Source organism: Zootoca vivipara, chromosome 3 (genome assembly GCF_965207765.1).
Source record: "Zootoca vivipara chromosome 3, rZooViv2.hap1.1, whole genome shotgun sequence".
Lineage (NCBI taxonomy): Eukaryota > Metazoa > Chordata > Lepidosauria > Squamata > Lacertidae > Zootoca > Zootoca vivipara.
Window position 1 is genome coordinate 1996318 of NC_142586.1, and position 15912 is coordinate 2012229.

Below are 15912 nucleotides of genomic sequence, written 5' to 3' on the forward strand. Positions count from 1 at the left end.
TCCAGCTTCTGTTAATTAGTAGCTGAACTCCAGTTTTTTATCATTCTTTTTCATAGTAGTTTAGCTGCTAGGAGCTCTGCAAGCTGTTGAAAAGCAGTCAGAGATTAATTCAAGCTCTACTCTCTTCAATTTTGAATGACATTACTGAAATAAAAGTTCTCTTTTTACCATATAATTTATTATCTTGACTATCAAAAGCTAGTTGTAAATTCTGTCATATCATCTTTGTTATTTCTTTTATTTCTTCTTTCTGAATTTTATTTCAGTCCCTTGATTCCCATTACATGAATTTTGTGGTGCCACTTACGGCATATCAGGAGTTCATAGTTCAAAGTATATAGAACACATTTCAAGGAACTGTATTGCAGGTTTACCACAATCCCTGTTGGAAAAAGAAATTGACTAAGAATTTGACACAGGCATGGGCTTATGAGAACTAAATTAATCAGAAGCTGAAATTCTTTACTACCTTTACTGGCTGCAATCTTAAATATTCTTACCAAAAAGTACCTCATGGGATCCAGATTCTAAGTAAACCTGTTCAAAATCAAGGTGAATGACAGGCAGAATCCTAAGAATTCTTTCTCAGAAATAAGTATTTTTGAGTAAACAGGACTTACTTCTTAGAAAGTATGCATAGGCTTGTAGAATTGGATACTTGAAAACTAGACATTAACGTAGACAACATAGGTTTTGTGCCTTGTGAACAGAACCTGTGTTCCTGGAAGGGAGAAAATGTGATTAAGTAATCAGAGTTTCTATAGTCGTATCACAGGAACAAAATTAACCTACTTGGGCATCTGGAAATTCCCATGCTCAAACCAGTTTGATCTAGCTATTCAGATACCATTGGTTCAACAGCTTTTTTCATCAGCATTACAGCACAAGCATTTAATATTATCCCTTAGACATTGTGGCTGGGGTGGGAAGGATTCCGGCTGAAAAAATTAATACATGCATGATTGACTTTGTGTAGTTTAACCCTGTTTCTTCTTTTCACGTGGAGGGGCTAAGGCAATAAACTGAGTTTACATAACAAAGAATTAATAAGCCATTTATTGCAGTCTGCACAATGTAACATAGTCAACACTAGAAATATCTTTTTGGTGTAACCGTAGATAACCGGTATAAGACAGTCTAGAAAGTAGCCCTTCTTGAGAGATTAAAACAAATAAGCTGTGCTTGACATGTGGACAGATCAAAAAGGGTGGCTTCACCCCATTGGTTTGATTTTATTACATATGCTAGTATGTATGAACAACCCCCCCCCCCCGCCGCCTTTGGCTCAGTTTGGTTTATTTAAACAAGATATTCACCTCCATTCTGACGTTCAATAATATATCAGTACCCAATTTTGCCTTATTTGTAACCTAAAAAGAAAATGATTAATATCCATATTCAGTTGTAACACAACCACAAGGATATGTGACTGGACAGTTGGCTACATGATATTGAATGTTAACTGTTACTTTTATCTTGTTTAAATTAGTTTATAAACCAGGAACCTATATTTGGACACTAACCACAAACCAAATGTCTGAGATATTATTGCAAACCTGATATGCTATTTTTGTTATCCATGAATGATGATACAAGATGGTTTTGGTCTATTTATTTATTTGGTTGGTTTATTTATAACTGTGGTCCTTTATATAAAACCCAATAAAGAGTTGTTTAAAAAAAACCAATACAGCCAGTGGCCAGTAAAAGAAGAAAAGTTAGACGTATCTCTTTCTTACACTGTAATCCTTCCCAGGATTAAAACTACATAAAACAAGTGAAGCAGTTTCAGGATTGAGCTGCTAACTTGAATTTATTGTAGTTTGACGCTTGGAAAATACTCTGCATAATACTGAAGCATTAAGTTGGCCTTCTTCAATTTGTGGCCTTTCAAATGAGACATAGCTCTCATCAGCCCTGATCCTCATTACCAATGGTCAGAGATTATGAAAGTTGCTGAAGAAGGCTGCCAACTTCTTGACTTTATAAAATGTACATTAATCTAAAATATGCTATCTATTATTTGCAGCTAATTGTTTAAAATTCACGAACATCAACCCCAAATCTTGATTTGCTTGTTGCCCCCCAATCCTTTTCCTTATACAGAACAGAACTTTGCCTATACCGGTAATTAAATTGAAGATAACTTTACTGTTTAAGTGCCGGGTTAACAGAGGCTAGCCATAATTCCACTTTTATAATAGAAGGGAAACTTTTTTTCAAAAATATTAAAGCTGCTGTATTTACTTACGTATTTATTTGTAAGATTCCTTGTCCTTTGCCATAAAGTCCCAGGACAGGTTGCAACAATATACAATTACAAAAACAAGTAAAGCAATTACAGTATAATTTTAAAATAAGTAAAATACATAATAAAGGTAGCAACCATTTTGCACAGGGGTTCCATTCCTGCCACCCCCCCCACGTCAGTGGAGCCTGCATAAGCTTGCTTTGTTCCAACCCTTGTTCTGCCCTCTTCTGCTGTCAATCAGACGTGTGCAAAATGGTCGCTGCCTGTACAGTTATAATAACCTGAACGGTACATATTCAACAAAAGGCATCCACACACTTAACACCTTTTCTGCGGTGGCTCCCTGCTTGTGGAATGCTCTCCCCAGGCAACTTCATTACATAGCTTACATATCTTTAGGTGCCAGGCAAAAACATAACAGTACTTATTCGTTCAGGCCTTTGGCTAATTAGCCAATCTATGGCCTTTCAAACTGTTAGAGGGGGTATTGTTTGTGTTTGTTTCTATGTTATGTATTTTTGTCTTTTTTAGATTGTGAACCTCTCTGTGATCCTTGGGTGAAGGGCAGTATAGAAATTTAATAATTCATTATCATCATTATCATCATCATCATCATATCTAGTTTCTCATTCCCACCTGCCTCCCACTTAGGAAGTGGAAGCAGCTAAAAGTTAGGTGGAGAAAGCAGACCATGTGTTGAAAGCTAGTAGCCTTGAAAGCAAGTGACGCCTTAGGAATCACATACATTTTTGTGCTTGAATCGCAGAAACAATGCACTGTGCATTGTAATTTAAAACAATTTCATAGATTAACTAAGACTGCAACCCCAACCCCATTTACCTACCCTATTGAGTTCAATAAGGTGTATTTCTTAGTAGACATGTTTAGGATTGTACTGTTTAGTTTCTAGAGATGGGCAGCCAAATCATATGCATGTTTACTCAAGATGTAAGCTCCACCAAGTTCAGTATGACTTGCTTCACATAAGTGCACAGTCACACATCATTCTGCAGAAGTTCCATTTAATGCTGTGGGCTTTATGACACACTTTGTACTTACAAAATTTAGCTCAAAAAACAAAATAAACTACACATATGTAAATTATTGTGTAAAATTGTTTAGAAGATTTGTTCTTTTTCATGGCAGTTTATCAGATGACATTTGCAAAAGCCTCTAAATTACACAATCTCTGCAGCTCCAAATAGGGATAAAAGGTAAAGGGACCCCTGACCATTAGGTCCAGTCATGACCGACTCTGGGGCTGTGGCGCTCATCTCGCGTTATTGGCCGAGGGAGTCAGTGTACAGCTTCCAGGTCATGTGGCCAGCATGACAAAGCCGCTTCTGGCAAACCAGAGCAGCACACGAAAACACTGTTTACCTTCCCGCTGTAGCGGTACCTATTTATCTACTTGCACTTTGATGTGCTTTCGAAGTTCTAGGTTGGCAGGAGCTGGGACCGAGCAACGGGAGCTCACCCCATCGCGGGGATTCGAACCGCCGACCTTCTGATCGGCAAGCCCTAGGCTCAGTGGTTTAACCCACAGCGCCACCCGCTGTGTATTAGTAGCTGGATACCAGCTACTAATATTGGCCTACCTGAATACATAATATTGGCCTACCTATATAGTTTGCTGTTACTTGAAATCAGTTTTCACGGATGTATTGGATATCTAAAATCTTACACTTCCTACCCAATTGTGTTGGTGCTGGTACATGAAACTCATGCTGTGTTGCAGACGGTGTCCCTTCTTTCTGAAGTCTGGAGAGGACTTTTAAATATCACTTCAGTGTATTCAGCTCCTAATATGTGCTAACAATGCACTCTGATGTCATGGCATACAGGAGAAAGTGCCAGGGCAGTAATATGCAGCCTTAGCTAGAGTCAATACCAAATCCTCTCCTTTAAATTTGAAATGGTAATAAATTCAGGTTTGCTAGCCTGATATCATAGCTCATTAATGCCATCTTGTCTGTATTTTATATAGTAGTTTGATAGTCATTGAACTAGAATGAAGTTTTTTATTTGCTTAATTTGAGCATCTTCCATATTGCCTTCAACCATCTGGAAGTATTTGGTAAGTTTCCTTTTGCTATATACAATATTATCAACTGCTTATCTGATTGGCTGTTGATTCATAGTCAAAAGGCCAACTGTGTGCCATCTGAAGCAGTGAGGTTGTGTTTGCATGTAATACTTCAGTCATGGATTAAAATGCAGCACATAAAAAACCTAGTAATTCAATCAGTAATAATGCTGATTATTCCAGGCCTGCGCTAAATGAAGTGGATGGGGAAGACTAGCAGATTATATGTCCCACCATCTTCTGGCCACAGGGCCAGCCAACCACCACCATTGCTGGCTGTCCGCTTACATAATTAGCTGGTCTGCCCATCTACTGCTGCCACTTCCCTCTACTCACTCACCTGCTTGCACCAGCTGCAGTGGCACTAGAACGCCTGGCTTCACTCTGACGAAGAGTTCCTTAGAAGAGTGCCTTGTGGAAGCAGTCACCCAGAGAGGGCTTGCACAGTTTTTGCTTCAGGATACACATCAACATTTTCTTAAAACTTTAGTGTTTAGTGTTTTGGCACTCTCTGGATGACCTCTTCCACAATGCCTTGCTCTCCCTTTCCTCAGAGAAGCCAGAAGCATTCTCAGGTTTGGTGAGCAAGGAAAGGAATATGCAAGGCAGCACAGCAGGATTAGGAAGCTGGGCCCAGTCTTAAGTGTGCAATGTCTCGCCCCATTCTGGTTTCTGCTAATGTTAGCAGAAATCTGCTTCTCTGCATTTTCCACCCATCTGTTCTAATCCCACCCTCTGGGGGGGAGCACTTATACATAAGAACCCTCCAGTTATTTGAAGACCACAGTCATGTACTCCTTTAATCTTCTTGAGACTAAATGTACATACAGTAACTCATATCACTTAGTTACCAGACCCCTCACTATGCTGATCTTCCTTCTTTGGAAGCACTGTAGTTCATAAGTGTCATTCTTTTAATGTGGTGCCCCCCAACTGGGCACAATACTCCAGATGCAACTAAGTCACATAGGACAGGATTCAGCCAACAAGTCCCGTCAATGGGACAAGCGCTTCCAGTTGCTCAACAGGGCTTCTCCTCTCCTCCTCCCCAGCACCCCTGGAATTGGCTGGGGGGGGAATCAGGAGAACCACAATTGGGCTAAAATATGGTTTAACTTTGCATGCAAACACAACCCTTAAGTGTAGCCGAAGCCTGCAATCTGCTTCATCTCAGCGAGTAAAGTTCGCTTAGATAACCAAGATTCCTTCTCCTTAGTGTGCAACAAAAGCAGCCATAAGATTGATGCTTACCTTATTGTTTTTGCACATGTCTCCTATGGGGACTCAAATGGATTAATCACTTTAACAGTCTATAGATTTATTTACACTTAAATAGCTCAGTCCTGGCAATTACTCTGGTCATAAATATTATGTTTTTAGAAGTGGTTCTGTCCTGGAGTTCAGTTATTTAGTTTTACTATTTATTACAGCATTTTTATACTATCAACAGCAATTACTCTCCACACACTATGTACCCCCCCTATATATATATATATATATATAGGGGGGGTGAACATAAAATGAAAAAAAAAATATTACTCCTTTATGGGAAAATTCAAATGGATATTTTAACACTGGCTTGTAAACAGCCACTTGCCTGATAATCTGTGGTGAATAAGAATTGCCACCAGAATTGCTGCATTAAGACTTTAGGTTGTTTACAGTGCAGCATGAATTTCCCACTCCCTATACAAGCCCCAAAGCTTATTCCAGGTGTTGAGGAATCCGCAGGAAATGGTTGGAATTGGAGGAGGAAAAAATGGGTATGAAGGCATTTTGCACAAGAAGCATTTATAATTTCCTATCTAACTGCTCTTGACTGCTCTAGTCTTGCTTCTTAAATTTCTCCCATGGTTCAGCAGTAGTGAGGACTTAAATGGTGGGAACCCTAACTTCTTTTACTTGCCTGCTCCTTCTCTGATTTTTGTGTGTGTATAGGAAGCATGCAGGAGAAGGAATGAGAGCAATATAGATCACCATCTACCTGTCAAGACACCTCTAGGCATACCAGATGAAGGTGGCTACAGAACAACACGCACGGTACGGTTGTGTACCAGGGTGCAGGTTGGATCCAGACAGCTGCTGGCAGGGGGCGGGTTTCTCAGCTTTTTGCCAACTCCTTCCAGTAGTAGCTCCCCATGCTGTTCCTTAGGGTTTACAAGCCCTCTGGCTTGGCTTTTCAGAGGGAACAGGGAACTTCAGTGGAAAGGAGGAGGTGGGAATGCCTCTAGTTTCTTAGGATCTATCTTGATATCAAGCTACTGTACGTTTAAGGTAAGCTTACGTTCCTGCTACTGTTCCTCATTCACAGTTTAGTATTAAATACTGGGCAAAGTTATTGCCCCAGAATAAAAGCATATTTCCTTTTATCACCCTAAAAATAATTTTGCTCTCTTTTAAATAACTAAGGAGCTTGCCTTTATCTGCAGAATGCTTTAATTAAAAATTGGGCATAAAATAATTAGCTGGTAGTTAATTCCACAGACTGTTTTGACTCTTTAATTATGAGGAAAGGCTGTGTTTGCCTTCATTTTGGGGGATGAGTGGGTGTTTTACTAGGTCAGGGCCTTTTCAGCCATTGCACACAGGCTCTGGATCTCCCTCATCTCTGATACATCTGGCCTCTTCACTCCTGGCTTCTATCTCCACACTAATAGCGCAATCCTATACATTGCCACTCAGAAGTAAGCTCCACTGAGTTCAATAGAAATTAGTCCCAGATAAGTGAGTATAATATTGCAGCCCAAGGCTGTTTTGAGGGCTTTGGGAATAGTTTACTTTCTGTTTGCTGCATTTGTTTCTGAGCTTGTTTTACTCTCAGCTATTTGGGTATATCTAGCCTACCTACAATATATGGAGAGATATAGATACAGATATATATCATTGAGATTGTGGCCACTTCTTTAAATGTTCTGTTTAGCAGAAAAGCATGTTGTAAATATTTTTAAATGAAAGTAATGCAAGTGGCATACAGTAATTCCAAGGGGCTTTCAGGAATTCTTTGTGTCATATTCAGTTGAGCAATGCCCTGACTACCATTGAATATCACATATCACCCTTTGCCATGAGTATTTTTTAAAAAGAAATTCTAATTGCTACTCTTGCACATTCCCCATGGCCTGTAGGGTAAAGATAGCTGCTTAACCAGTACTGTACGGTGGAACTGGTATTACAACTTCCAAACAAATAACTTTGCTGCTGTTATTTATGTTTCCTATGCTGTAAAGTGCCACAAATGTCTAAAGGCACCCCTTGTTTTCGGTCTGACCTGCTGGTGCTGCTCTTACTGAGCTACATGCATATGGGAAGGGTTTTGGTATTATTTAGCAAGCAGCAAAACTTCCTCTGCCAAGATAGTCTGGTACAGATGGTTATGTCCCATCCCATCCCGTCCTGTCAACCCCACCCCCACCCCCACTCATTTTTATCCTTGCACCAGCCTTGATAGTTGGTTATGCTGAGAATGAGTGGCAGGCCAAGGTGAGTGTCATGACTGGGGTGGGGATTTGAACCCAAGTCTTTCTGGTTCAAGCCTGGCACTGTCCACAATGCCACACTGGCTCTAGTTGTAGAATCTTAAAAGGGCACTGTTGCAGCTACAGAAGACGACCAACTCTTGGGTCTCTGCGGCTGAATGATAAAATTTAGGAGCAAATTAAAAAGCATTAATTCCCAGTATACTGCATTAGAATTTAATGCAAGCTTTTATATGAAAGGGAATTTTGAAATATTTTCCGTGGGGGGGGAATGTTAAACACACAATCCGTCATATAAATTTTAAGGTGCCAATATATATCTGAAAGGTCTCTGTCACATGATTAGCATTCTTAAATCAACTGTATACATCAAGTTTTGCTTTACAGACTCCTTTAGCCTTTCCTGACCCATAACTTCCAGTTAGCGTAATATGTTGGTTGGTGCTGAAGGGAATTGTAGCCCAGAACATCTGAGGGGCAATAGGTTGGGGAAATTGTGCTACTTTTTTCCCTAGGATGATCAAAAGCAATATTTTTGGATCCTCCAAACATGAAAATGAAAGTTCACAAAAGCCTCTCCTTGTTCAAACACTCCATTTGGAAATGGGAGGAAAAAACTGAACCAGTGAGCTAGAGCTATATGAAGGTAAACTCTAGCTAGTTTTCTAACCACTTACACTCTTGGTGTGAGCTGTTTTCACAATTGCCTCCTTTAGAGTAAGATCAAACATTGGTAAGATGGGGTTCAGGGGACCTTCATTAACATCCTACAACGTTTTACTTAATTTGTTCTTAAATTACATGTGACTTACAATTAGAATGGTGATAGCAAGATCTTTTATCTGATCATATTGAAGAATGTCAAAAGAAGCATTGTATCATCCTCAGAGATTGCTCTTCTGTTGAGATTTGGACAGTGTCAATGAATGACGGCCTTTTTAGCCATGCCCATTCACTGCCTGTGGATCATTCTCTGGCAGGGAGCTTGTTCTCCTGCCCCCACCCCCCACCCCTTTCAAGTCTCCTTGGTGCCAGAGAGAAACCTTTCTTTTCTCAGAAGTCTTTTAATTGTTTTCAACATAAAAAAAATCTTAGCATCTTTTTCAGCCAGTGTTTTAATATTGCTTATTGGAGTTATATAATCTAAGAGCGATTTTTGTGTGTCTGAGTGAGTGAGTGAGTGAGTGAGTGAGTGAGTGAGAGAGTGTGTATGTGTGCTTGTTGTGGGATTGTGTTGCTAGCTGTAGTTTGATCATGATGTTCTATACTGTTAATCTGTTCTAAACTGTACATTGCCTAGAGGCATACGTAATAATACCTCAATGCAGCATGTGGGCAGTGCTTTGTAAGTCAAAACTTATAATGAAAACTACAAGTAGTACTATGAAAATAACTTTCTCTACGTTTGTTTTATACTCTGTATTCAGTTCCAGTTTGGTGGATAATACAGTATGCCTTATCAGAAATGCAAATGACTAATCCAGTACATTAAGAACTATTTTGTTAGGTAGCTTGTTCTCCTAGTCAGATATAAAAGCATGTGTCCGAGAGAGAGAGAGAGAGATACCCTTGAGGCTTAGCTGGCCTTTATCAGGGCCAAACCTTTAGTGTGTGCGCCCCTGCCCTGTGGAACTCCTAGCTTATATTTTATTATCTGTGATTCACAGGGCGGTTTACAATATAAAAACACAAAAATGCATAACATAATAGCAAACAGTTACAGGTAGGTAGCCGTGTTGGTCTGACGTAGTCGAAACAAAATAAAAAAATTCCTTCCAGCAGCACCTTAAAGACCAACTAAGTTTTTATTTTGGTATGAGCTTTCGTGTGCATGCACACTTCTTCAGATATACTGAATAGAAGTCCCCAGACGCTTATATGTAGAGAAAGGGTGGGGAGGGTTGGTGGAAATGGGTCGCTTTATCCTCAGTCACCTCACCCCTTGCTTTTTCATGCAAGTCCACAGCTATCAGTCAGTCTATCACCCATTTCCACCACCCCTCCCCACCCTTTCTCTACATATAAGCTTCTGGGGACTTCTATTCAGTGTATCTGAAGAAGTGTGCATGCACACGAAAGCTCATACCAAAATAAAAACTTAGTTGGTCTTTAAGGTGCTGCTGGAAGGATTTTTTTTATTATAATAGCAAACAAAAACAGTTCCTAGTATTTATTTTATTAATAGTAGTTTGGTAGGAGCATCCCTTGCACATTTTTAGATACCTTCTAAAAGCTTTTATTCAGACAAGCCTTTCAGATCTGAGATTCTTTGCCAATCAGTTCTCAGTGATACGTTTCACATTTTTATTTTAATACTGTGTTTTTAGTCTGTATATTGCCCTGTGATATTTTATATGAAATTGTGGTTTATAACTATTTAAATAAATTGCATGGGGTTGGACTACAGTGCTCCCCAACCTTTTTATCGCCACGGACCAGTCAACGTTTGATAATTTTACCACGGCCTGCTGAGGGGGGGGACGTTGATTGTTTATATTTTATTTAGATTGTTTTGATTTAATAATTTTAATTTAATTGTATTTAAATGTTCCTTGGGCGGCCCGGTACCAATTGATCCGCGGACCGGTACCGGGCCGTGGCCCGGGGGTTGAGGACCACTGGACTAGATGACCCCTGGGTCCCTTCCAACTCTATGATTCTATGAAATAAAATCTTGTTGTTTGTTCAGTTTTATACCTTTCATTCATGCTGTAAGCAGCTTGTGCAATACTGTATTCCCTGTTCAGGATGAGATTTTGATTTACTGAGCTTCGCATTCTTCCAAATACCTATTCACACAATAACATAGCTGCCAAGTCTCCCGTTTTTTGTGGGAAACCCCCGTATTTAAACCCATTCCCCGCTGTTATCCTGAATAGAGAGAAATCCCGTAAATCCCCCGGATTTCCTACCTGCCAGGAAGGCTCCTTCTGCGCATGTCTGGACATGTGCAGAACTGATTTCGGGTGCCGCTCTGCCCATGTCTGGGCACCAGAAATCGGGCAGAGCGGCACCGGAAGCCGCTTCTACGCAAGACATGCGTAGAAGCGGCTTCCGGTGCCACACCGCTGCTGATCCTGGATTTTTCTTACCGGGAGTTGGAGGGTATGCACAATAATTACATTCATCTGAAACAATATCTTTCTATATACCATTACATGTTTTTCAGATGTTAATGGCTCTTTCTTTTTTCTAGATATGAGACATGAGTGTTGGACGCAGAAGATTAAAGTTGCTGGGAATTCTAATGATGGTCAACTTCTTTATATATGTGATTGTGGAGGTGTCAAAGAGCAGTGGCCAAGCAAAGAATTCAAAAAGGAATGTTATAATACCACAGGCCAAATTCTGGAGAAGATTTGTTCCTCACAAGGCATATTGGAATAAACAGCAACAAAAGTTGGAACGCTTATCCAATCCCATTTTTGCATTGCTTACAAATATGACAGTGGAAGAAAGCTTATCTTCTAATGGCAGCTTTTCAAATGCCTGTGATCCTGACCCATTTGTAGCTTCACAAATTAATGGCTTTAAAGACTTGCCAGATAGATTTAAAGACTTCTTGCATTACTTGAGATGTAGAAACTATTCATTATTAGTGGACCAACCACACAAGTGCAAACATAAACCTTTTCTGCTTCTGGCTATCAAATCACTTATTCCCCATTTTGACAGAAGACAAGCAATCCGACAGTCTTGGGGAAAAGAAATTAAATCGGGAGATGCAACTGTTGTGAGGGTCTTCCTGTTAGGCCAGAACTCTCCGGAGGATAACTTTCCTGATCTTTCAGATATGTTGAAATTTGAGAGTGAAACCCACCGAGATATTCTTTTATGGGACTACAAAGATACTTTCTTCAATTTGACCCTGAAAGAGGTACTGTTTCTGAAATGGGTGAGCAACAGCTGCCCAGATGCACAGTTTATTTTCAAGGGAGATGATGATGTTTTTGTGAACACGCATCAGATTCTGGATTACTTGAAGAGTTTAACCAAGGATAAAGCCAAAGACTTGTTCATAGGTGATGTGATCAAAGATGCTGGACCTCATCGTGACAAGACACTGAAATACTATATCCCAGAAAGTATTTATGAAGGCTCTTACCCTCCATATGCAGGAGGTGGTGGGTTTCTCTACTCTGGTGATCTTGCATTAAGATTAGCCAATGCATCTGACCAAGTCCTACTCTATCCCATTGATGATGTCTATACAGGAATGTGCCTTCAGAAACTTGGGCTTGCTCCTGAAAAACATAAAGGCTTCAAGACTTTTGGCATTGAAGAGAAACACAGGGATAATATTTGTTCCTACACAAATCTAATGTTGGTCCACAGCAGGCAACCCCAAGAAATTATTAAGATTTGGACGAACTTGCAAGATCCAGATTTAAGTTGTTGAGTACATATACGTCCAAACGTTCTCTCCAGATTTGGGTTTAATTTCTTGGCTAAATGGTTAGTACTTTGAATATTTTGTTTTGCAAAGCAAAACTCGCTGTAAATGGTTTGTCCAGAACTTCTAAAAGAACAATTACATCAGTAACAATGCACATCATGAGGATATGGCATGTAGATGCAATCCTTTCTCTTTCCATTGCCATGCGTTCAATACTTTCACCCAATAAAAAACTGAAAAAGCATACCCTCCAGAAGTTGTGATTAAACTATTAATTTAATGACCATTTAGCTCAAATATTAGAAGACCTTTCCTGTTTTCTAATTATAATAATTATTTAATTGTGGTGATAGAAGCTATACACTGATTTGTTTTCTTGAGATAAGATATCTCAGAGACTGTTTTGGAACTCAAATTCAGGAAAGTAACTTCAAAATAAACTTGGGTAGAGTGTTCAGCTCTCAGACTCTGAGTACTCCTATTGGAATTAAGTTAGAAGTAATTTAAGTTTATGGATTTAAATGGACCTACTCCTGAGTAAAATGCAACCCATGCCACCAAACAGTGGTTTTTATGGCTTTCCTTTTCCACTGTCTTGTTCTATCCTCCCACTGAACAGTATTCAGTTAAATGTGATGGAGATCTGTGTAATCTGTATGTAACTGTGTTTAAAATATCAGATGATACATACCTATGGCTGAGAAGCTGTATAGTTTAAAGTGTATTTTGGGAGGTTAAGTGTTGCTTTGCATCAGACCTAGCTAATGGTCAAGCATTTTACACTTTTTCTCAAACTGGTATCAGACCTACACAGTCTTTTTATTTCTACAGTAGACTTAACATTTGCTCTGTTGTCTTTTATGTAGTTAAAAAAATCAGGCAACTTCACTGATAAAATTAACTGATATGTGAATTGTTAATTGGCTTACAAAAACTGAGCCTTCCTTACAGTCTAGGGTTAGAACCTTATGAAAATGTGCAGTTTCTGAGATTCCAAATTACTCAAGTGACCCCCTTACTGAATAATTATTGAGGGTATCTCAAAGGCACAGGTCCTAAAACACTCTATCTGCCATATCTTCATCTGTGTTGTATCAGACAATTATTCAAAACAACGACTGCTTTCTTTATATACGTAGAAGTGCCTGTATTTATTGTTCAGATGGAAGACCAAAACATTTTCTTAAATATATTTAAGAAATATTTGTATAGTGTTGTCAGTCATATTTAAATAGAGTAAACTATTTTAAACGTGTTGAAATATAAAAAGTTAAATAAAGTTAATTGTTTTTGAATTTCAAAAAGTATATGTGTGTACATCCCAATTTGTATAGACAAGTCTAAATAATTTACTCGAGAGCTCTTATGGCCTGGGTCTGTGGCTTGTTGCCCCATAAAATAGGGCCATGTTCTTGTCCAACACACTGGTGCAATTTCTACCATTGCACTGCTTGCTAGGAGCAAATTATAACCAGTCAACAAGGAGTGACATTTTGCACTGGGAAAGCCCCTCTGTTTCTGTTGGGTGCGGCAAAGTTGTCCAAGTTCATTTTTATTTCCATGGTGTAGGGAAGGCTTAGTGGTATTATGAGGTAACATTTCAGTGGCAGAGAGAATGAGAAGGAGGAGATCTACAGGCACCAGCCTTGGTAGTAAAGGGGCTGACAGGGGCATATATAATGCTTGTCTTGACAATAATCCAAAACTTAGAGTTAGTAGCATTCTTCCACATTGTTTTGAAGATTTTGTGATAGAAACCCCTCTGAGGAGACTGGAGCCTATATTTTTGATGTTTAGATTTGAAGGGAAGTATGTTCATTCTTTAAAATATTCTATCTTGATATAGTTTAATGCTTACATTAAGAAAGAAAATGGCTGAGGGAGGAATTAATCATGCCAGTCATCAGCACAAGCTTTTCAGCTTGCAAGAGGAAACTGTCCCCCCCCCCCCGGCATGCATTTCTGGAGGTTGTTCTTATACTCCAGAGCCAATTTGGGGTGGGGGGGGGTGGAGGAGAGGAAGGGGGAAGCCCCATTACAGCAGCAGCACTCATTAGTTGAAACCTTCCTATATTCCCCTACTCTAAGGCCACTGTTCTGGGCCCCCTTACATGGAACAAGCACCACTAAAAAGGAGGACTGGACTATAAGGCCCGTATCCTGTGAACACTTTGCCTGTGGATAAGCCCCAAATAATACATTGCAGCACACTTCTGAGAAAACACACAGTAAGCCTGTTCATCTTAGTCCTTGTCACTCACCTCATTTCCCCCATTTTTCTGTATTCAGTTTTGTTGCTTTACTCCACGCTTACTGCACCACAAAGTTCATATTGTCTGCAATCTCTACATTTTATCAAGAGATAAAAATGAGTTTTTTAATTCTATTTTTGTAAATAAAATAAAATGTCTTTGAATTTGAAAAGTGTGTTGCTGTAAGATTTGATTAGAAACTTGCTTGCAGTATTTTAATACTTTGACTTTACAGCAGATTGGTTCTATCTGGTACCGTATGTTCTGTGTATGCAAAAGAAGAAGAGGAGGAGTTTGGATTTGATATCCCGCTTTATCACTACCCGAAGGAGTCTCAGAGCGGCTCACATTCTCCTTTCCCTTCCTCCCCCACAACAAGCACTCTGTGAGGTGAGTGGGGCTGAGAGACTTCAGAGAAGTGTGACTAGCCCAAGGTCACCCAGCAGCTGCATGTGGAGGAGCGGGGAAGCGAACCCGGTTCCCCATATTATGAGTCTACCGCTCTTAACCACTACACCACACTGGCAGGAACATATTCCACTTTATGTTGGTAGCAGCACTTTGGCTCCCCTGAAATAGGTGGGTCAAGTTACTTTTGACTTCAGTCTCATTGATTTCAGTGGAAACTAAGTGCACCTGACATTGTTGAGATCCAAACCATTAATTTGTTCATTTCTAAGGTGCTGAAATCACTAGACACTATCCAAAAATAAAACTGAAAACTACAGCTGGCCATTGAGTAAACTCCATGTATGTTGCTCTGAGCTTCTTAGAAAAAAAGATACAATACAAATGTGATACTAAAATAAGGGATTTGCCATTTATTTAACACAACAGTGACTTCCCAATAACTTAATGAATGTAATGAAATTCAGACAATTTAGACTGTTGCCTAAGGCAATAACTCCTAATAGGGAACAGGTGCTGTAAACTTAGGAACAGTCCAAGCTGTGTTGTACCTCTTAAAAAGCAAGTTAATGAGAAATACACAACAGTCCCATTTCAAAATTACATGTGCAGCCCAAATTCATGTTTATTCAGAAGTCTTCCTACTTCAGTGGCACATACTCCCCCTCCCTTCATCATGGGCTTCCAGACCTGTTCACGAGGGCAACACGAGTAGTTCAGAAGCATTACAGTTGAAATATCTGATGAATGCAGCACAAACACTCTTAAGAATCTGAAAGCATATGCTGCCAACTTGTACCCGTTAAAGTGGGAAACTAGAGCTGTAGCTATAGTAGTCTATTGCAGCAAAAGCAAGAGTCTTGTGGTGTCTTAGAATGTTTGGCATAATCTTTCCCTGGAAAAAGGAACCCCAACTGGGAGAGTACACCGCTTCCAGACGCACTATAATCCCTGTACAATATTTGGAGAAGGCAACACAAATGTTACAAAAATCGATTTAACCCACAGCTCTAAAGTTCTTAAAATTTAACCAACTATTTTAA

At 39.5% G+C, this 15912-nt stretch overlaps 1 protein-coding gene across 6 annotated transcripts in view; it reads left to right on the forward strand.

The window, feature by feature from the left end:
• Window positions 1-14633, forward strand: part of B3GNT2 (UDP-GlcNAc:betaGal beta-1,3-N-acetylglucosaminyltransferase 2) — a 36099-nt gene extending 21466 nt beyond the window's left edge. For 5 of the 6 annotated variants that reach the window (XM_060272310.2, XM_035110439.3, XM_035110437.3 and 2 more), the window contains exon 2: window positions 11010-14633. In XM_060272310.2, coding sequence (XP_060128293.1) covers window positions 11019-12212 — 1194 coding nt within the window. In that variant the 5' untranslated portion in view covers window positions 11010-11018 and the 3' untranslated portion in view covers window positions 12213-14633. Of the gene's footprint in view, window positions 1-6275; window positions 6378-11009 lie in introns of all 6 variants that reach the window. The other variant, XM_088665493.1, reaches the window with a different exon arrangement.
• The last annotated feature ends 1279 nt before the right edge of the window (window positions 14634-15912 follow it).